The sequence below is a fragment of the Dreissena polymorpha genome, chromosome 9 (assembly GCF_020536995.1).
Source record: "Dreissena polymorpha isolate Duluth1 chromosome 9, UMN_Dpol_1.0, whole genome shotgun sequence".
Classification (NCBI taxonomy): domain Eukaryota; kingdom Metazoa; phylum Mollusca; class Bivalvia; order Myida; family Dreissenidae; genus Dreissena; species Dreissena polymorpha.
The window spans coordinates 105,838,044-105,862,300 of record NC_068363.1 but is presented as its reverse complement, the minus strand read 5'-3'; the positions used below and the strand labels follow the sequence as shown (position 1 = coordinate 105,862,300).

Genomic DNA, 24,257 nt, shown 5'->3' with positions numbered 1-24,257 from the left:
ATCATTCGACCATCCGCATTGATAGAACTTGAAATAAAAAGTGTTGTTAAAATGTTATTTTTATAATTTATAAAAAAGGTTTATCAATGACTTTGCCTTATTTGACAGTTTTTGAACCACAAGACTCAACAAGATATACATAATATGATTACAACCAAGTTTGATAAATATCCACCCATTCAAGAGGGTGACTTAGTAGAATATCCAACAAGGTTAAATAGGTGGTCCATCCATCTAACACTGTTAAAATTTTCTGGATAAAGATTATGTCTCCCACCACTTTAGTGGTGTGAGAGACATTTGATTTACCCCAGTGTGTCTGTTTGTCTGTCACACTTGATGTCTGAACTAAAGTTTTTGTTTGTTTTACATGCACTTTTATCATGCAAAATGCTGATTAGATAGCAAGAAATTGCGTCATTTCAAGGTGCCATTTCAAAAATATTTCGACGACAGGAGGGGACACCTCTCCCGCACCCTCCCCAGTTCAGCCCCCCCCCCCCTCCCCCCGTCTGAAAATTTTCTGGATACGCCTCTGTTATAGGAATGCTTTATTGTTTAAGTATAAATAGAATTGTTCAACTTAAATATTGCCAATCATATCTTTAGTAATGGTTTTCTTGTTGTTTTGACATGTATGGTTGAAATAATTATGTCTGCCTCTAAAAATTCGAACATGCAAATAAATTTATGTTATCTGTCCCATTATGAAGAGTAAAAACGATTGTGTACTTGATCTTTGCACACTATTTTGACTGTGTAAGGCTATCGTTGTCCGTATTTCCCCTGAACAGATTGTTACATGATATTCGTAAAAATGCTCACAGTATCGAGGTGTTTCCCGATTTGATGTCATATTTATTTCTAATCGCGTATCAGTTTGTCTTAAAAACCGTAGGAAATGAACAAAACAAATGCATATCGTGATTTTGAATATATATTTATGAAACACACTTTCTGTAACGGTGTATTTAGGTATGCAAAAATATTAAGAACCGCGTGATCTTTAAGTAAAATTGCCTTAATTACAATAAGGCCCTTTTGAAATAAAAAAATATAGAACTATTTTGTATATGTAAGTTGTCCGTTGAAGAAAGGCGAATCAAAACTGAACATTCTTCAATTTATTGCATTTTTCATGAATCCTGATATCATTTACATGTTTGTAAAAACGCATCACAAAATGTTACATACCATACTATTTATAAAAACGAAACGATAAAATCTATAAAAAAATCCAACATGTAACATAACTTAAACAATACAACGTTTTCATTAAGTGACTTTAACGAATAAATAAACAAACATTCAACAACAAAGTGTCATAATACTTTGTAAAAATGAAAAACCTAAAACGACATGTAACGAAATGGATTTAAAATAACTGGTTCAATATAAAAACTCAATGTTTACAACCAGTTGGTCAATGTTCTGAACAGCGAATTGTTTAACCCTTTGCATGCTGGGAAATTTGTCGTCTGCTAAAATGTCGTCTGCTGAATTTCTAAAATTAGCATTTTCTTCGATTTTTTTTTCAAAGAATACTATCAGAATAGCAAACAGTTTGGATCCAGATGAGACGCCACGTTCAGAACTGGATCCAAACTGTTTGCAAAGGCCTTCAAAATTCGGTTCCCGCACTGAAAGAGTTAACAATGTATACACGGGTGTGTACAAGGCGTTATTTGTGTATCATTACGTATTTAATATATTAATTCACATTCAGTTAGTGTGTATGAAGTGCAACGTTTAGTCTTATACAAACATATTTTTTTTTAAACTGGATGAGCACATAACGTTATAATATCTATTTTATTCATGTACAACATATGAATGACAACGAATCATGTATACGTGTACCGGTAATAAATAAAATAAAAAAAATAAAAAATGCCAAATATTGGATTAGATGGTCATGTAAAATATTAATGCATGCAACATCCGTCTCCGAGTGCCGATATATGTGTTAAATATATGTGTACGTAAAAGAGAAGTGGAGTACACAAATTTTAAGGAAATATATATTGTACAGAACAAAATAACATGGGCAATAATTCTGCCAAAATTTGTCGCAGCCAAAATTCCTTCTTAAACGATCATCAGGACAAAACGGTTATTAAGCTACTACAGTTTGAGCAAGATCCGCCCAGCCGTCAAAGAGAAGACGAAAACACAATCTAATGTACGTACGCACGATTGCACGGCAATTATTGTTGCCTCCTGGTTAGTGTGGAGATAAAATAAATATTGCTACCGTACACCATTAATGTATTCACTTTGATCAATTTGACGAGTATATATGCACGACGCAGTTTCGCGAACATGTGTTGCAAACAAATCAGCAACTGACCAATTTGTAAAAATTTTTTTTACAGAAACGCGAAGACACCAGAACATTGTCAGAGGTCAACGCAAATGTGTGTTATACAACAAACAGTACTGAATCCTGTTGGTTCGCACCAACACTATTGCAATATTGAATAAAAACAACAACGCCGGTATTGTTATTTATGTGGATTTCTTCTTTTCCAGACATTTGTTGTCCAGATCTTTAATGGCGGCTCGAAACTTGTCCATGAAATCAGCAATTATTGCAAACATTTGGTCCGATCTCTGATACAATGGTTCGCCAAAACGCGTCTGAAAATAGAAATAGCTTCGTCGTGGTTTTATCCCGAAAGAGAGACAATATAATAACGTTATCGTATATTTGAGCCGTGTTCTGTGAAAAGGGGGTTAAATGCATGTGCGGACTCCACAGGCTAATCTGGGACGACACTTTCCGCTTTTATGATATTTTTCGTTTCAGGAAATCTCTTAGCAAAAATCAACTTTTGGCGGAAAGTGTCGTCCCTAATTAGCCTGTGGGGACTGCACAAGCTAATCTGGGACGATACTTTACGCACATGCATTAAACCTCTTTATCACAGAGTACGGCTCAAATATAAAATATCAACAAATAAAAGACCGCCATAACATTACTTTGATTTGATGAATCACTATTTGAAGTTGAATAAAATTTATAAATTGTATTTTTTTGTTTCATGATTGTTTTTATAAAACTTCATCTAATTACATTTTGTTCTATTTGATTCTTCAATAAAAGCAATAACACTCAAACGTACAAAGATTAATAATATATTTCGTGCAATCATATTGTCGCTCTACATACCAGTATTTTCCTGTACTTGTTTTGCAGTTCACCAGACCGCCTGTCTAGCTTTTCCAGTTTCATTTCGTATTCAACTGTCAGATTCTGAAATCACCGTGTTATAAATTTACAAATTAGCGTGAAAACAGTTAACTTAACGTAATAATTTATGTTAATGTCTTAATTAATCTCATATTTTCGCATTATATGATGGCAGATATAAGCACACGAACCAAAAGAAAACTAAACAACCCGATTTTTAAAATGAAAATAGATCGCTAAGGTTTGTACATTCAAACGAAAAAAACATATCGTGTAAGCAAAAATGTTTTAGTATTTGTAAGAACTTATACCAATTTTTTTGCAATTTATCAACGAACGTATGGAACCGTTTTCACCAACCTATTATTAAACTTACGAGTAAAGACTATATTTAGAACCAACGTCCAGCCTTTGAATATATGCAAACTACAAATGGTGACAATGTCTTAAACGTACTGTAACGTTCTCCGTGGAGAATGATGTAGAGAGAGGAAGTTAATGCAAAGTTTAATCAAAATTAAAGCAAATCTTGAAAATTCCAATTTAGAGAATATACTTTATTCTTTGACTTAAGTTTAAGAATTGCTTGATGAATACGGGCCCATTGACACGGGAGCATGAATACCAGCACATTCAAACCTGCGCATCCTGCTGGAACTTGTTATCCTGTCTGTTCTGGAAGGCGGACTGGGAGCGCAGCGTCTTCAAGTGCCGTTTCACCTTTGCAAGGTCGCCTTTCAGAACTGAAAATCAGACAGCCATGTTGAGAGCGTTCAATATATGCAATCTGCAAGCCTGAACTTAGCGGTATCAGATTTTGGTAGCTTGCTCTAATTAAATATATTTCCAGAGACAAGTTGAAAGTATTTCGCAAAATAAATTACTGTAAATCATTATTGTTCGTGGGACATTATTTTTCTTGTTGTATAACCGATCCATGAAATCAACACAATCACATCGGAAAATGCAATCGTGATACATCGAATATCTCCGGAATCCTCCGTAAGATAGGCAGATTTAACTTAAGCAATAAATCGTCTGCTGATACAGATTGCTGAAAATGACCGACGTAAATTCTTCTTCTTTTATTTACTACAAAATCGGAATAAAGGAATTTTCGTTTCCACGAAAAGTTTTTTATGGACCACGAAATTTCGTGACAACGAGTATACTTGATTTTACAGTATCATGGACGAACCATCTTTCGAACCTCTTAATTTCTGACATGTATATTACTTTCACAACTTAATTTTTGAAAATAATACAATTACAAAAAATACGACATATTTTCATTTGCTGACGTAGAATGGTGTAATTTCAAATGAAATACTACGTTGCAAAGCTTTTAATGTACTTATATGTTCCCATCATTTTCATTCAATGACTCCACCGCGATACTTGAAGTTGGTTTGACTCAGCATAGTTATCGTGTGAATACGTAAACATGTTTAAGCAAAGGGCCAAGCTATACATGTGCATGCATGTTTCTATAGTCAAGACGTAATAGTCTTCACTGTTTTTTTAAGATATCCAAAAGGTTATAGTACTTTTGCGATTAATTGAAGTTGAGTTGGTCTACAGATGACTAGGACTCCAACACCCTTGCTAAGGTCACCGTGGTGTAACGGATATGGTGTCCGCCTTGCGACCGTTAGGTCACGGGTTCGAACTCTATTGTGGAAGCGTTCTTTAGATCTCCACAGTGAGAGCGTTCTTTAGATCTCCACAAAGACTCCAAGAACTGGTTCTACACTCGGAACGGACTCAATAGCGTTGCAATTAGTATTTTATTTCGATGCAATCGAAAATTTAATAGGTTACAATAAATTAATACCTTCGCTCTCAGCCGCCACGGATTTCACGGAGACCTGCTCGCATTTCTTTACAGTGGCCACGGTGTCGGGCCAGCGCAACAGTACTGGGTCCGTGTGCTCGAGCTGTTCCACCAGGAAGTGCGCCAGCGTGTAGCCGGACTCCTTCCCACGCACTCCGAGCACCTAGGGGATAGGGTCAGAATTTTCAGGAAAAGTACATATACAAGCCTTGTTCTGGGCGTGTGCGTAAATTGTCTCATTCCGCTTGTATGGAATCTTTCGCTTCAAGGAAGTCTCTTTTAAAGGACAATCCTGCCTAGGCAGAAAGTGTCACCCCTGATTAGCCTGTGCGGACTGCACAGTCTTATCTGGGACGACACTTTACGCACATTAATGAAACCCTGTGTTCCATGTGTCAATATCTTTGTACATAGTCGAACTATCTTTTTTTTAAGAAGACGTTTTGTCGGAAGATTTTTATTAATTTAGTATGTGTATGCATTATAATAAACAACGGGTAACTAAAAAATAAATACATAAATAAAAACAAACAACATTGTCATTGACATCGAGCGCCTATGATTCAACACAATAATGTTATACTTTAAGAAAACGAAAACTCGCTTTAACTATTCGAGAGTCGAGAGACTTTATACGGTACCTTCTTGACCGTGTTACATGAAAAAAACTATGCAATTTTTAACGCACAAACACATGTAAACTCAGCAATAATCTCAAATATTTTATTTTTTTCATTAATATAAAATCGATGTTAATTTATACTACCTTGTCCAATGACGTCACTTGAAAACCAGGAGTAACGTTACTTTCCGACCAGTTCCGGTTGAGATGGTTCCCTATTGCGAGTATGTACTGTAGAACGGCAACCAACATTTCGCTTGTTAGAAGCTCGTCGCATGCTGCGTGCACTTGCTCAACAAGCTGGGAACCAAGAAAAAGGCATGTAAATGCTCTGGGGAAATAGTTACAATGCAGATAAAGCGATAATTTTTTTACGCAGGAAACTCCCAAAAATGTTCAGGCCCGTAAACAAAATATTCTAATAAGTTTGTGAAGCATTAAAATTCACATTAACAAGTGCGTATTAAAAAAATAACATTCGGTGGCGGAAACCATTCACGCACCCTCCCCGGTTGACCCCCCTCCTTCCGATCCTAAATTTCTGCGTACGGATCCTAAATCCCTGCGTACGGTCCTGATGATTGCCCAGATTTCATTTGTTTTCATTACTGACGAACAGAGTCTGTTGGGTCACATGATATTTGCATAGGATTAAGCAAGTATAAAACAGACATGGTACAAATCCAACTCCTATGCACAAAAGGCTGAAATAAAAAATTCGTTTTGCCATTCCATAACTCTTGATAAACAAGAGCATTTATTATTTCCTACAGCATTGGTACATGCATTTTATACAGCGTACGGTACCGCTTAGATCAGCTAAACTTGACAGCTAATTTTGACTGGAAAAACATAAGTTGGCCAAATGACCGCGGTTGAGCTAAAATGTTACTAATGGCAAAACTTAAAACAAACAACCGTAAATATGTGGTCACGGTGGGGCGCAAAATGGAGACGGTAAGCTCTTGAACGTGTCAATACAAACCTGGCACGTGCTGTCATACTGCCACGGGAATTCCCAGAGTATCAGGCAAATATCGATCCTGATACTTAAGCATGGGATTTCGCATAATTCTAGCATAAACTGGTCGACCGGATGGAGCTCATGTTTCCTATGCGCATGCGCTCTGTACATATCAATTTCTTCTTCATTTGGCTGGTATCTAAAATAAAAAAAATGTTAACGGATGTTAACGTTCATCAAATATTCCCCACGTAAGATGTTTAAATTGTGTGTGGGTTTACATCTTCTATACATATCGTGAAATTCAAAATACTCTGCCAGGTGAGCTAGATCTAAATTCTCGCCATCCTAAAAATGCTTGCGCATGCGCAGTCGCAAGCGACAATTCTAGATTGAAAATCGAGCATCAGGTGTCTACGAGGCCAGACTTTGCAGACTCCCCGGGTAGATTTTCGCGGCGTCTTCAGATATTGACAGTGTTGTTAACACCGAAGTCAACAGTATTTATCAAAAAAAGCTTACACTGGCTTACAAGAACAGTTGATGGAAACGAGATGTTTACGGTTGTAAAATATCGTGATAAATTACTATCTCATAATTGAATATGGTATCGAAAATTAAACCGAATTAATAATATTAAGTATGACGCCTTTGTTGTTATTTTTGCGTTGTTGTTTTTATTTTGACGTTTTTACCCAAACCTCTCTGATGCAATTGTTTGCTTATATTAATCAAATCTCATTAAAAGGGACTTACAATTATATTACGCGGCTGTTTTTGTTAACTTTTTGTTATTGTTATTGGTCGTGTTAATTAAGATATGGTATAAATACCCCCCCCCCCCCAAAAAAAAAACAACAACAAACACACACAACAAAAAAGGGGAGGTGTAAGATACTTAATATTGTGGTATAATAAACGGTCGCCGTGGTTACAGGTATACTGGATATGGTGTCCGCTTAGCGACAGGGAGGTCACGGGTTCGATCCCACTGTAGAAGCGTTCTTTAGATCTCCCCAAAAGACAAGTACTGGTTCTCGGCCCAGAAAACGGACTCGAAAGCGTTCCAAATAAGTATTAAGTACTTTCAATGCAATCGAGCTAAAATAAATATGTTTCAACTAGACTAAACATTTTGGAACAATGGACCTCACCTTCTGATTGTGGTAAGTTTTTCCGCGGGAAAGTTCTCGTCCTCGCTGACGCTGTTGAGGACATTGACCAGTTTCCGGGTGCCGTCGTTCTTCAGACCGGACATGAAAATGTCCAAAATCTGGGCCCTTTTTGCGTCCACCAGGAGCTGCGGCTTTCCGGAAGTAGGGGTCTTCGGGCCTGTGAAAATAATGTTAAACACCACATTTATTGCAATTTTGTTTTTTCCCCAATTTTTCAACTTTTTAACTCGTTGCTGATAATTGGGTGTATTAAGGTTTGGGGAAAAAAATAGAAACCGTCATTTGATTGAAAATATATAAGTTATACAAAGTTCGCAATGGAAAAAGGTTCAAGAGATAAAAAAAAAAGATTTAAAAAAGGCAGATATAAGGCCTATTAAGCATTTTATGATCGCTTTTTTGGACGTGGGCTCATGGGCTGTGAGGGCGCAAACTGAAAGCGCAGTATGACCTCCCGTTTAACGACTGACACTGCATTTACATGTTCAATATTATGGGAATGCAAATAGAATTAACATTTAAAAAAGTAAATGTTGAATAAAACAAAAAATAAAGTCTCTGAATAATTAAAAAAAAATCAAAAAGAAAATTTGATCGACCAATTTCACGTGGTGTAGACCTAATATCAGCAGGAATTAATAATAAAATCTAATCATATAGACGATACAATCAACTGATTGTCTAGACATGAAGGTAATGTGATCAGATCAATGCTCGGAACCAATGATATCACTGCGCGTTGATTGGTGCGGGCGGCTTTAAGGGCCGCGGTGGTGCGGTATGGCGTACGTACCTGGGGTGGTGGGCACATCGCGATCCTTCAATGCAAACTGCTCCTCCAGACGCGCCAGGTTCAGTTTGTTGCTCAAATTCATGGGACGCTCCCAGATGGATTGTGCGATCTGTAAGACACACTACGTCGTCATATCAGCCTCGTTCTGGGAAAACTGGGCTAAATGCATGTGCGTTAAAGGTCGTCCCAGATTAGCCTTTGCACACCTGCTTATCTAGAACGACACTTTCCAATTTTATGGAATTATTTGTGTAAAGAAAGTCTCATCCTAACGAACATCACGTTGCACAGGCTAATCTGTTTTCCCAGAACGAGGCTCACACATGTGTTATCTTTGTGACACTTTTAAGTCATGTACTTCGAACAGTAGTTCGAATAGATTGTTCGGGCTATAAAATGAAAAATCAATGGACCAGAACAAACTCACACTTCATCTGTAAGTCATATAAGTAGACTGACATACAAAAAAGTTACATATCTGAAGTGCTTCGTAAAAAAAAAACTCCAGAAAAAGAAAGTTGTGGAAGTCCACGGCCCATAACTTCGCCAAAAAATCAATTGACCAAAAATAATTTAACACTTTATCTGAAGGGCATATAGGTAGTCCGGGTCCCGCTTACCAAATATTAGCTGGATATATGAAAGCTTTGCGTTAAAAACCTCCAGAAAACAGTTATTCCAGATAAAAATTATGAAGCCAATGGCCCATAACTTCGCAAACAATCAATGAACACGAACGAAACTCAACTTTCATATATAGATACTGATATTGTAACAGTGCGCATAGACCAAAAAGTTAGGTACGACTCATATTACAAAGGCTCAATAGGTATGACGTACCATTTGGGTCAAAAGTCTACAAGACCTACTAGGTAAAAAGAGAAATGTACGTCGACGTACATTATTTTATTTTGTACTTCAACGTACAATTTTTACCGACCCTTGAGTGTTAGCCAATCAGAAGAACCCTTATATCTGTTGCTTTGATCCGCATGTTAAACATTCACTGCGCTATTTTCAGACTCTTTATACGATTTTCAGTTCAAAATATGATTCCATATTATTTGGCTTATGCTTTCTAAACAATCGTGTTACCACAATAAAACAGCGGAAGTCTACACTGTGTATTAGCAACATGCTGTGGTGATCCCTATCTTATCCCTTTGAGCGTCAAGTTATGACATATAGATCAGACATCGGCCGGCTGTCAATTGAGTATATAATATTTATTACTTAAACCGATTTTAGAATAAATACCGTCAAGTAGATACTTATTTTTAATTCTTTTTTTAATTTTTTTCAATTTTGATATTTTTATTCATTTTGTCCTTAATTAAAAAAGAGATTAGAAACAGTAATTATGAATAAATCTGAAGGAAAAGCGGCTCAAGTGTTTTGATTGGCTGTTCAGAAAATGTGTACGTCGACGTACAAAAATGTTCGTCGAAGTACATATTGTACTTCGACGTTCAAATATATACGTCGAAGTGTATTTCATATTTGTACGTCGAAGTACAATTTCTGTACGTCGACGTACATTTCTCTTTTTACCTAGTAGGTCTTGTTGACTTTCGATCCAAATGGTACGCCGTAAATAGGACTTACTAACTAAACACGAGCAATGTTAAGTTAAAACGGGAATTAATCCCCGTTATAAGTGTTTAAAGTGTCGTCCCCGATTAGCCCGTGCAGTTTGCACAGGAGAATTAACGGCAAAACTGTACGCGTTTATTGTATATTTTCGATGAAAGGAAGTTTCTTCTAAACTTCTAAATAAAAATTGATCATGACAATACTATTCTATTTTCTTTTAGACCATCAAATAGTGCCCAATATTACCATTGGTTTTGGTGTCCGGGTCCAGTGAACTTGCTTGAGGTGCCCTTTCCCGAGTGGTCGAGACTGCATTTGTTGAGGGGGCGGGGGAGCGGGCGCTGCGGGCGGGGGACATGGGACTGGAGGTGCTGGTCGCCCGGGAGTCGGTATAGGCGGCGCTTGTTTGGTCTTTTCTCTTGGACTGGACGCCTTTTCCGGTGTGTCCGTCTTCCGTAGATCGTTTGCGTACGTCTGATCCGTACTGTTTTTTCTGACGCCCATAATGCTGACGTTATCGTAGTCAGGTTGCGCCGTCACTTGATTGGAATACACGGCACGTGGACTTTGTTTGTCGGACTCGAACGAATTATCTTTGGACTCAACGCGCTTTAGTTTCGGAAACTCACCATTATTCGGGAGAACGTTTACGGCCCCAGGAGCCGGACGACTTTTATTAAAGTTTTCTCCCGTTTTCACGCCTGGTGATTTCACGGAATCGGTTTTAATAACCCTTGTATAAAGTCCCGATTCACGGGGATCGCCGTTCTCTTGCTGGTTGTTTGTTGAAATCCGCATCTTGTATTTGCCGGAGGTCTGGTTGTCGCGCGTAATAGGTGACGTTGAGTCTAAGGGAGAAGGAACGAGCGGCGCAGGAGGCGACGGCGGCGGGGAGTAATCTGGTTCCGGTATAAAATCGTACGTGCTGTCTTCCGGCGTCTGCAGACTTTCGTTCCTAAGTTGGAGAGCAGGCGGACGGGCGCGGTTCTTCGTCGGCGCCGACAAGGGATTTGTTTTCTCCACCACGCTGAGGGCAATGGTTTGTCGGGAGCGCGCGTTACTGGAACGTTAAAAGAAAAACACGTATAGCGCGATTGTAAAGAATCCCTGCATGGATTTATTGCAAACCACGCGCACACAACAAAGTATTAAATAATATTCATTTTTGTGTTATACTGAAAACAAAATCACATAAGACTAAGTCGATTCACGTATAGAGAAAGAAGAAAGTGTTTCCATTTTTGTGTTGCATAGTTTTAATAATCAGTGATAGACATTATGAGCATCCGTTATAAAGTGTCGTTTTAAAACAGCCAAGCAAGTGTATAAACGCATTTATTCAGACAGCCTCAAAGTCAATATTCGCGGAATGTATTGAAAAGTAACCGGACCCGAATTCATTAAACCATTCTTAGACTGAAGTCTTTAAATTATCAATATTCTTAAAACTGTTTCCAATACCAAAATAGCTTAAAATCAATAACGCCTATAATTGGGACGTGCTTTATGAAAAGGGGGTTGAATTCATGTGCGTTTACTGGATTTTTGCTAAGATGAGACATTCTGTAAACGAAAAAATACCACAAAAGCTATTTGTTAAGTACAAAAGGTTAGAGTTATGTAGTTATGAACACCATTTCTTGCAAACTCTGAGGTACTTTGTTTGGGTCTCAGTTTATTATGCATCCTTCAGTTTAATATGAATACGGGCCTCGCACTCTTTGTAGAATGTTTTAAAGATAATAAAATGTAAAAAGCCAGGAGTGGTCGACTCACCTTCCAAATTCATCGTTGTCGAGAACCTCGTCCAGTCGGTGGATCGCCTGGAAATAGGGAGAAACAACCATACGAGTCTCACCCTGGGAAACGGAGAAATACGGAGACATACGGCGAAATACGGAAATAGTGAGAAACAAACATACAAGTCTCACCCTGGGAAAACGGAGAAATACGGAGATATACTGAAAAATACGGAAATAGGAAGAAACAACCATACGGTGTTTCATGCATGTGCGCAAATTATAATCCCATATAAGTCTGCACAGGCTTATCAGGGCGGGCACTTTCCGTCTACAATGGATTTTCGTATAGAAGAAACTTCCATTAAGCAAAACATTCTTTAAAAGCAAAATGTGTCGTACCCAATATAGCCAGTTGCGCACTGCACAGGCTAATCTGGGGACGATACATTTCGCACACGCATTCAGTTCAGGTTTCCCAGAACGCGACGAATATAAACGGTGATCACAGTGAGCCCAAGCCCTCGAGTTCTGCATCGGCACATTTTGAACAGAGCTTGCACTACTTGTTAATTTCATATCAGAAGGCTTGTAACGTTTCCATGGTCTGAAATTATAGTTCGGGCTCGCTTGGTCGAGCTGCTCATTTCTGATTGTATGAAAATCATGCCAAACATTTGAGGCAGATTTCGGGAAATTTGTTCAAGGACATATTAGGTATTGAACATACACTGTATAATGTGCACCTCTTTGCGTCAAAACCGGATTTGTCTTGATAACGAAACAGACGAAGAAAGCATGCGTGGATTATGTTGGATTTTAATGCCTCATACCTACGGTAATTCAGTCTTAATTTTGTTTAAACATTGGACAATTATTCGTTAAAATCTTAAATTCGTCACTCGGTCCACTGACGAAATAGACGAAAATTAATGCCCGATGAATAATAATGGTTTCACAGTACTTGAAAATACCAACTTTTACATTTGACCTTCAAGTGTGATCTTGACCTTGTTTTGACATGACTGGCTAATACCTACACTTCATGGTCGCAACTGAGCGAAGTTTCATTAGAAACTTTTAAAGGGGTCATTTCACAGATTTCCGCATGTATTGAAGTTTGTCATTAAGTGTTTTATATTGATAAATGTAAACATTTGATTTAAAAAGCTGCAGTAAAAAAATAATAAAATTACAGAAAGAAAAAAAACATCTCAACTGGGCTCGAACCACTGACCCCTGGAGCAAAAGTCTATCGCTTAGACCACTCGGTCATCCTTGCTCATACAATGAGTGATGTATTTTATAGTTTATATAAGCAATCCTCGTAGTATCACAAAATATAACGACAACAACAAAACTCTCCAAATTATTCAATCGTTTCGCGTTGCAACGCTTTATAATTTTCAGGTTTTTAAATCGTTAAAAGATGCATATTATGGATATTTTGGAGCACGGCAAATGTTCAATATAACTGTTTCCTCACAAATATCACAACTACAACTAAAATTTGCGAATCTGATATTTTTTATTTTATCAATTTACCAAAACGTGAAAATGCCCCTTTAAAAGCTAAAGCAGATACGGAGCGGACACAAACTACAGACACGAGCCTCAAAACTCGCAAATGGGAGTTTCACCTTAGAATGGTAGGATAGGCCAAAGAATTCTTCATACAGTCGTCATGATATAAACATTAGAGCATTTCGTGAGAAATTGGTATTAAATATACATGTATAACTGCGCGAACAATGAAAGAAGGCTAAACATTTTGGTCTTAAGATGAGACCCTCGACCGTAATTTCACGTGACTGACTTATGTCGTCTGCACTTAGTTCCTTAACTTTTATGATTAAAGAAAATCAAATTGGGACATTGGCCTTGAACCGGGCATGGCTGACTCGAGCCTTCAGCATATCTTTACAATGACCCTTAAAATGGTATCATAACACTTATTCAAGTGGTAAAGGAGATAAAAAGCGGACACGAAAATAAAGGCTCAAACGTTTGATCTGGAAGTACGATAACAACCTACGTTTGCCGTTTCGGCGAGTATATTAATTTTGTCGTTCTGGTGGCTTGGCGATTTCCAAACGCGCCACCACGCCACGATTTCGAAACGCGCCACCACGCCAGAACGATTTGACAGTAATCAGTAACCATAACCAGATGAATGAGAGAATAATGTCTTATAAATGTAATTACACCAGTTTGTTTATATCGGCGATAAGCTATTATATCGGCGTAACACATATGATTTATGCGGCACGTATCTGTACGCCATAATGGAATGTTGACAATGTAAAGCCGTCTGATTAAGTAACAAATAATATTCGTGCATACAGAATGCATATAAGTCATGTAAATGTTTCCATAAGCATACACTCTTTGCTAAAATTATCGAAAACAATTACAATCTTTTCCACAATAAATAAACCACCGCTCCATTCATGTACCTTCACACTAAAACGATGGTAATTCATATATACAGACAGAACACACACATCTATGTATATCAAATGATAGAGCGATTTCTGCCCTGTTTACTGCGGGCCTCATATAAGACTAAGAAAATACTTAATTTTGACCATATAACATAATTATATGAAATTGTTCAGGCCTGACACATTGTAATTAATGTCACCTTTAAATTTACCTTTAACTTCCAACATGTATCATTTTATTAATAAAAATTGAAACAAGGCATTTAACAAGTAACTGTCTGGATTCAATTAGTCGTTTGACTTAAAGTTTTGGTTGAGTATTTAATAAATATGTCGATGAAAATTCTCGCAAACATTAAGCAACTTTTCAGGGTCTTCAAACTCAAAATTTTCAAAGTGATTGCTTCAAAACGTGTTCCGAAATTGTCAAATATCTTATTTTAAATGAGTGTGTATTGCTTTCAAAACTAATGAAAATATAGATATATAAAGCAATACAATACTTACAAATTCTTCCAAGCTTTTTTTTTTATAAAACCACAACGAAACGTTGACCAAGCGACATAATTTTTCAAAATCTAATCGATACAAATAATTATTTAATAAATAAATTAATTAATTCAGTCAACTCACTATTGGGCGATCAGTTTCCACAGTACATGTTATTTCCCATTTGGTATTAACATACATTGTTGAGAACAAAAAATAAAGAAAGACGCAAAACGTAAACAATGCTTGCATGACATTTCGGACAGACACTTTAATGATAATGTTGTGTTTGGGAATCCTGGGTATCCAATACACGCTTCGTGCGTTTGACTTCCTTCAAAAGTACGTCACCTCCTTAAAGTACTTTCTTTTCAAATGCTTTCTTTTTTTCAAATTAGAAATACCTGTTCGTGAGTAATAGGTACACCGGTAAATAAACTTTAATTGAAACTTAATCAGTCTTTTGTAAAATATGAGCATGGGCAAATTGTGCGTTCATTCGTATTATTCCATCACTGGCTGGAAGTTGTAGACGTAAATTTACGGAGCACACTAAAAATATATATATATAAAGCCATTATATATATATAAGCCATTATACACGGTTATTTTCTTTGATTAAATTAATGTTATTAAAGGCAATGCCACTGACGTTCAAATGTTTGTAAAATCAATTGATGTTTGAATCACATGTTTGTGCAAATGGCCCGTAATGAGATTATATATGGTACATAATTAATGTTTTTCTGTAAGAAAATAAGTTTTTCTAAAAAAAACTAAAAGATTCCCGTCTGGCATCATTCAAAATCATTGATATTTTGAGATTTCAAAACGACGTCCAATTCCTGAATTTTTCTAGAATTTTACTGTATATTTAAGGAAAAAATCCATTCAACTGGTATGGATGCCAACTTAATGACCTTCGAGCATTTTTTTAATTGACCGCAATATGTGCGTCTGAAAAGAATACGAATACATGTACATTTACATAAATTTGACAATCGTTTCTGTCCACCCGGTGAAGCTATTCAATTACCCCATGCAAGCGGCAAAACAGCAGCTGCGTTATAACAACTTACTGACACACGCCTTTTTCGCTGAAGAAAATAAGTTTGTAATGTTTGATAAATGTTCTGAAAAATGTTTGCGTGATATAAATAAGAATTTCACAGACGCACTATTTCCAGTTGGATTCATTTAATTGTTTATGGTAGTTATCCTCAATTACTACGCGCCAAATAAATATAGTTATTGAAACGATCCATTACATTAAAATATATTAATAAAATGATTAATAGAGAATACATGATTGCTTTCGATGTGATAAAGAATTAAATTTATATCATATTAGGTTTGGGAGAAATTTATTATTTTCTTGAATCCGCGAATAAAAATATAAGTATTGTCTCCATAAACAAATTCAAATAGTCCGCGCTCTGTGAAAACGGGGCTTATTGCATGTACGTAAAAAAATGTCATCCCAGATTAGCCTGAGTAGTCCGCACAGGCTAGTCAGCAACGACACTTTCCGCCTTCATTGTATTTTTCGTTTCAAGGATGTCTCTTGTAAGCGAAAATGCAGTTTAGGCGGATACTCCCTGATTAACCTGTGCGGACTGCACAGGCTAATCTTGGACAACACTTTACGCACATGCATTAACCCATTTATGTCTAGCGTCTAGTAAAAAGGCCTTGTCAAACAGCGTAGACCCAGATGAGACGCCGCATGATGTGGCGTCTCATCAGGGTCTGCGTTGTTTGCTTAAAGGAATTTCTGTAAGATATATTCTAAATATAGAAATAAATATTCTAGACAATCCAAATTTTGGAAATAAATTGATCCAATTTAGAATGATGGGAGAGTCCATTAGGCATAAATGGGTTATGTCCCGTTGTTCCAGAGCGAGGCTCTAATATGCTTACTTCGAGGCCCTCAAGGACCTCTCGGCTGGAGTTAGAACTGCTCGTCGAGGCCGGGGACTTCTGATCGTTCCGGTAGATAACGTCTTCAAATGCGTCATCGACTGGTGTCAGTGGATCTGAAATTAGTATTGGTATGCAGAAAGCGTGTGCGCATGATCGGTTAAAAAACTAATACCAAAATATATATTGATTAACAAACATTTACTTGATACCAAAATAGATCGTTTTTAAGATTGCGTTTTCTTCCTATATTTAAATTCCTCGCTGTTATCGCTTGTAAAGATATAACACACGCAGAGCGCAACAGGTTTTAATCGGATAAGAGGACAAAACAACCACTTAAAATTCACGGTAGACGTAAAATAAATGAGTGTTTTATGTCATCTAGTCTCCAAAGTTACCTAGTTTTGAGGGTTGTTTTTGATTGGACATCTCCAGCAAGAGGTACGTGGCTCTCTTCCGCTGCTTGGCCTGGTTAAACGCCTGTAAAGTAAACATAAATACATATTAGCCCCACTATGTGAAAAGGGGGTTTAATACATGTGCGTAAAGTGTCGTCTCCGATGAGCCTGTGCAGTCCGCATAGGCTTATAGACGAGTTAACGCGTGACGTCACACGCACCTGCAAAGTTTAGACTCCGCCCACTGGTTGGCAAAAAGAGGTGGAATTCATGTAAGCGCATATAGAGAAGTTTGACATAATCATCGTTTTTATTGATAATCATGAACTGTATCAAATATAATGTTACTATTTATGTCTGAATAAAACATAAGCATGCGTGGAAATTCATTTTTGGAACGATTATATTGTTGTTATTATTTGTTTTTACTAAAATCGAGCTCCGGAGTGGAACACTATCTACGAGCTCTGTATGTGATTACCACAAAAATCTCTACTAAACGCATCTTCACGTCCATTTAAGATACAAAATTTCAGGAATAGAAATTCTTTTAGAATAAATTAAATTTAATGAATGAACACAAATAAGGACAAAACAAACAACAAATAGATCGCTTTTTGTTCGCAACATATAGTAACTGATTTTAACCTTAGTATATCTGTACAAACTTACATTGTTACACAACAAATAAATTCATAAATCTAATTGTTTTATTTAATGGTGCACACCAAATTTGACACTTTTGTTTCAGCATTTCTAACCGTGTTCAATTGCACCGTTGTTCGTCACAAGCATATTATCTCGTTCTGATCGGAGACTGCCCAGACAATTACACAGAAAACATGCCGGTGTCATAAACATAGGGACCTATACTTTAATTGGGTCCCTGCGTGATATCTCCATGTCATCTCTTGGCATATTGAGCAGTCATATTGAGCAAGCCAAATATGAAAGCGAAAATACGTAGCATTTGCTTTAACAAATAATAAAACATATTAAAAAAAGAAGATATTTGTCCGAAACGGATTAACGGGAACATGTGTATCTATATGTTTGCCAGTTTAATCATAATAATACAGTGCTTTATAACTTTAAATTTAAAATATTGTGCAATATTACTGCTACACAATTGATGTATTTAACGCGGGTACCGGCAAATGTCAACTCGGCAATTTAGTGTAAAGATTGTACGTTCTTGCAGTGCACTTAACACCATCATGAAACCAAGCAATCACAATGGATAAACAATATTTGCGTAAAATAAATTAAATAAATATATATATATTTATCATAAAATGCTAGATTGTTACATGCATCACTCCTTATTACTTGTTAAGAGATTTCAATATACATGCAAAGACAGTTCAATTTGCACAAGATGCAGGTTTTATTTCCATTTGTATATTAAAATTTATTAATATTGTCATTCAATGGAAACGAAACAGAAAATTCATTCTATGGAAAAGTAAATTACCACAACATTTAACGATTGTAACGTATTCCGTTTTTATGGCTTTGTTTTATAATTGATTAAATGCGCCCCTTATAATACACTTTCGGTCGCTGATGAACAATAACAATATCCACACCGTTTATAGTTATAATCAAATTAATATATGTTTTATAAGTTTTGAAACATCATTTTTTAAAGTCTTACTTTACAAAAGAATACGGCTAATTTATTGTTTTGTTGTGTGGTATTGTCAGTATTTAGTCTTCCGACCACGTTTACTCTGATGCTAATAACTAATTTGTATTTTATAAAGAGGAAATTATATATATCAATATACATTTATTGGTACTAAATATGATATATTTGCACTATTGTTTAAGAGTTGTAATGTTTATTTCGGATTTTTTATCGTTTAATTGACTAAACAAAAGCCCTTTATACATGTTTTACGTGACTGTAACTAGTGTTTTTGCCAACCAGTCGGTGCGCATGCGCGGAAAATCCCAAATGTAAACAATAACAATTAACTCGTCTATAAGGGACGACACTTTCCGCTTCAATTAAAATTTTGCTAAAAAGAGACTCTCTGTAAACGAAAAATATAATAAAAGCAGAAAGTGTTGTCCCTGATTAGCCTGTGCGGACTGCACTGGCTAATCTGGGACGACACTTTACGCACATGCATTAAACCCTCTTTTTCACCGAGCACGACTCATATAATAAATAAGGTAGCATCAAACCCGACTGTTTATGAAGATTAACCGTTAATTTGAAAATGGATACTAGTCAAAATGTCGATTCATTTCTTGTTTGGCAATACGTACCTTAATCCATGCATCCCTCTCTTCTTCAATATTGACGCCTTTTTCAGAATTAACGCGAAAACTGTAAGAGAAAGGGAGAGCATTCTTGTGTTCCAATTAAGTTAATGTACTAATGATCTCCCCTGTCTCATATAACTAAAATGTAGAACGGCGAGGGGAATTTTTTACTGGACCAGGTATAAAATAACTACCATAAATATATGATGTAAGAAAAATAACTCGCTACATATACCTATTAAATTTATAGCTGTTACCCGGTTCGTAATAATTTTCTGAGAACCATGACTATGTATGCGTTTGATACGCTTAAAAGAGATGCATTTCAAATAATCTCTCCTCCAGTATTTTATTCTACAGCGTTGACGATATGGCGGACAATTTTCCGACAGTCTGCTCTCGTGTATAAATTCTAAAAGTGAAAATTGACCCCACCAAGTCGTCTGTATTCTGTCGCCGTTCCGCATGGTCAGTACAATGATAGTACCATGGTTTACATTTGTGGTTTATAGTTTTAGTTTAGTTTATTAGATAATACAGTAGGCAATATGCCCATGAGTATACATGAAATATCAAATACAATAAGCAAAAACACAAAGTCACAGGTCATTCGAATCATAGACATCAAAAATACATCGGTACAATGTAAAGCAAAGTATTGGATATTTTATAAGACAATATACAGCAAGAGGCTGTGCATAAGTATATACAAAAGTCCTACCCTAATCATAATACGTATTATAAGTGTTTCTTATTTCCCATGCTTTAAAAATAAACATAGCTAAATTTTTAACTATATTGCTATTTTGAGAGGTCAATAAATCTATAAACTTTAACATATTACGTAATAACATGGTTTTAAATAAGCTTTTCTTACATCAGTATATAATGTACACTCCATAACAAAGTGGTATTCGTCTTCTAAGACATTGCATAAAGTACATTTTCTTTCTTCATAAGGAATAGCTATTGGTTTTTGCCATCTACCCGTTTCAACTTTAAGCTTATGTGCAGAGACTCTTAATCTAGAAAGTGCCATTCTGTACATATATATGCTAAGTATTATTAACGCTCCCATATGATAGCTTTCGGCCTTTACCAGTAATATTTTCTCTATAATGTCTATCATATATCTATAATATTATATTATGGTGCTTGCTTTCTGTGATCGGTCATTCCCCGAGTTGTAGACGTTCTACTTACGCTCGTTTGGTCACTGTCGACGCGGGTACTACTTAAGTGTACCCCCTGTACCCTTAAGTATACTTAAATGTACCCCTGGTACGGAAAATACACTTACTAGTAAGTCCTGTCTCGGACAGACACGCACAACCCGTTGTTGCCATGTATGCTGATTGTCGTCGAGTTTTCCCACAGCTGGACGAGATTTAAGGCTACCTGAAATGATCAACATGCTTTTAAAGGGCCACTTCACGTTAACCGTTTAATTTTGCAAAAGCTACGTGCTTTGAAAACATTGATATTTGACGATAAATGCATTGTTGAACGGTTAAAAAATGTTCCAAAACTTATTCATCACAGCCGAACACGGTGAATTTTCCCCTCAAGTCCGGATAAATGTTTGTGACCTAAGTGAAAAATGGATTGCTTACAGATAATGATTAAAATGGAAAAGCTCAGTAATGCATTGAACATAAATATTGCAGACGCCACGTCTTCAAATCGAGTGTTCGCGAATAAGTCCGATAAAAAACAAAGCTATTATTTTGCAAGATATAAACGTACATTTACAAGAATATAATGTGAATCGTGTTTTGAGAAAACTGGTATTAATGCATGTGCGTAAAGTGTCGTCCCAGATTAGCCTGTGCAGTTTGCACAGGCTAATCAGGTACGACACTTTCCGCCTTAACTGGATTTTCGTGTAGAAGAGACTTCCTTTAAACGAAAAATACAATAAAAGCGGAAAGTGTCGTCCCTGATTAGCCTGTGCAAACTGCACAGGCTTATCTGGGACGACACTTTACGCACATTCATTAAACCCAGTTTTCTCAGAACGCGACTTAATTATCATGTCAAATCTGAACACAATTTGTACATGCACAAGCCGCATCACGAGCGGGTTTTCTAATTGAAGAAATCACTCTTACTTAAGGAAGTACAAGTTTATTTGCTTTTAAAATGGGATAACAAAACATTAAACCATCCATTATGATGCAGTGTGTATTATTCATTGTGTTAAAATGCGATTGCAAAACACAGAACGATCCATAATATTATAGTGTTTATGATTATATTGTGTAAAATACGCCATTAAAATCTTAAACGATCCATAATAGTGTCGTCAGGCAGGCACAGAAACGGAAGTTAAATCTTAAAGGGGTGAAACTATTTATTTGAAAAAAAGAAATAAGGCTGCCAATACATATAGTGTGTCTCTGTAACATGAAATTAAAAGGAAATCGAAATATTTATGACGGAATGACAGCCTGTTTACTTTGCAATTTATGGTGATAAAAGAACACAATCATGCGACCAAAATGCTAATTTTAAATATATAAAGTATTGCGAGCTTACTCAATCGAGCGGCATATGATTTAAGATAAGATAATTAACGGTGGAACAATGTGTGGGGTGAGAGGGGGGGGGGGGGGGTATGCGAGTTCCGCATGTTCCTCTTACAAAATATACCAGAAGTATGTTATAAAAATTAATCAGGATTAAAACTGAAAACTGATGACATGGGCCGTGCTCTGTAAAAAAGGGGTTTAATACATGTGCGTAAAGGCTAACCTGGGACGAAACTTTCTGCTTTTATGATATTTTTCGTTTTAAGAAAGTCTCTCCTTAGCAAAAATCTAGTTTTGGCGGAAAGTGTCGTCCCTGATTAGCCTGTGGCGACTGCACAGGCTAATCTGGGACAACACTTAACGCACATGCATTAAACACCCTTTTAACAGAGCGCGGCTCACATAACCACCGGGCTGATTAATTTTTACACACTTTAGTTTGATGGATGATCTTGTTTACAATTGCAGCGAACTTATCTATAATTGGGTTAACATTGAAATCCAGTTCATGGGCATGAATATAATTACATCTGTGTGTTTCTGTTGTTGTTGTTTTTTTGTAAGAATATATTGTGAGTAGTAAATATACATCGCGTTACAATTTTTCTGCTGGATAATATATTCATAAAATTGCATTAAGATTACTGATAACTTTTCCACGACCCACTGACCTTTACAAGTATATAGAATTTATATATAATTTTATGATAACAAAAATCCGTTTAAATCCCCCGAATATCAGAACTGACATTATTCACTCGTAATGAAACAAGTTAATGTGAAACATAAAAATTAAATCAACAATTTAAAGCTTAATAGGCATATTTAAAATTCTGCACGTTTTAAAATTTTAAATTAAACTCTTTTCCATCCAATAACAACTGTATAGTAAATATATGCATATATACAATTAAGGAATTACAAAATGCACTGATAATGAATAAACGTGCTTTAGTGCGCGCACGTCATACGATACCATCAGAATTATTTTTTTTCAATGACACGCTCAAAAACCATAATTAAACCGTATATTAAAGGGAATTTTTCAAAGGATGACACATTTACAGTATAAAAAATACACATATTCTCAAAAGAAAGTATGTTCACAGAATGACACATTTACAGCATACAAAATACACACATTCTCATAAGAAAGTATAATATATTTAAACAAGCATGATAACACGCATACCCGATACAAAATTTAACGACATTTAAAACGAAAATCTGCTAAGTTCCATTAAAAGTGCAAATCCGTTTGTCTAATAGCGTTTATCTATATATGTATTAAGCTTACTTGTTTTTGTTGACATTGCGCGATGGTGTATTATGATTTTGAGCATCACGACACATGGTTACCGCTCTGTATGAACGCATTTGTTTTCTACTATATGGCAACTCGTTTACTGAACACATCTTTTGTTTTAATCATGTCATGCTGACCTTGTAAGATACCTTACAAAACCTATTTCAAAAATGGTAGTATGCTTAATTGCTTTGATAAACATTAAATCAATACCGAACACTTCTGTTCGTTTATTTGAAACAAACACAAACGTTGACAAGTTGTGTTTATTGATTACTTAAAAAACTATTATTAAAAAAATGTTAAGCAATTATTTTTCATCGCCATGCATTTAAAATATTTCGCATTTGTTGATGTGTATATAAATATTTAATATAACCGCGGTTCAGAACATTACAATCCAACAATTACCTCATATCCGGGCTTGTAGTACGAAAACTCTCCCGGGCAAACCTGTAACCGCCGTCTGAAACAAATACAAAACATACTAACAACAAAATACAAACGTTGAAAAACACATACGGAGAAAAAAACACAAGCGAATTACAACAACACAAGCACCTGAAAACAACAACACAACGCGTAAAATAAACAACAGAAAAAAGCCAAGAAACAACAGCAAATACAAGTGAAAAAACAATACACTCGCTTGAAGAAAAAAAACACACTTTCGCCTGGAAACAACAATAAAAATGCCTGCAAATAAAAACACAAACGCCAGAAAACAACAAAATCAACTGCGTCACGATTAGGCGTTTTTTACCAGTGAATATCAGATCTATTCAATGTCCTGCTGGTCAATAATTGTACGAAATAGTATATTTTAAGTATTCAATGTTCCCTACTATGCTTTTAAATGTGTTCACGCCTTTATAAGAACAAAGATGTGCACATATACTTTATGTACGTAAACTTCAAACGCTTACGAGAAAAGTTAATGTCTTGGCATTTACTTGCAGCTATGTATCAAAAGACA

The 24,257-nt window shown here is 36.1% G+C and overlaps 1 protein-coding gene across 2 annotated transcripts in view; it reads right to left on the bottom strand.

The window, feature by feature from the left end:
• Positions 1-1,109: 1,109 nt before the first annotated feature.
• Positions 1,110-24,257, bottom strand: part of LOC127844084 (delphilin-like) — a 39,440-nt gene continuing 16,292 nt past the window's right edge. For both annotated transcript variants that reach the window (XM_052374053.1, XM_052374052.1), the window contains exons 6-20: positions 23,693-23,747; positions 20,745-20,842; positions 19,448-19,508; positions 17,171-17,252; positions 16,770-16,885; positions 11,951-11,997; positions 10,421-11,234; positions 8,582-8,690; positions 7,768-7,945; positions 6,635-6,812; positions 5,794-5,949; positions 5,028-5,190; positions 3,833-3,936; positions 3,173-3,256; positions 1,110-2,640 (exon numbers count right to left, since the gene is read on the bottom strand). In XM_052374053.1, the coding sequence (XP_052230013.1) occupies positions 2,509-2,640; positions 3,173-3,256; positions 3,833-3,936; positions 5,028-5,190; positions 5,794-5,949; positions 6,635-6,812; positions 7,768-7,945; positions 8,582-8,690; positions 10,421-11,234; positions 11,951-11,997; positions 16,770-16,885; positions 17,171-17,252; positions 19,448-19,508; positions 20,745-20,842; positions 23,693-23,747 (2,377 nt within the window). In that variant the 3' untranslated portion in view covers positions 1,110-2,508. The remainder of the gene's footprint in view (positions 2,641-3,172; positions 3,257-3,832; positions 3,937-5,027; positions 5,191-5,793; positions 5,950-6,634; positions 6,813-7,767; positions 7,946-8,581; positions 8,691-10,420; positions 11,235-11,950; positions 11,998-16,769; positions 16,886-17,170; positions 17,253-19,447; positions 19,509-20,744; positions 20,843-23,692; positions 23,748-24,257) is intronic.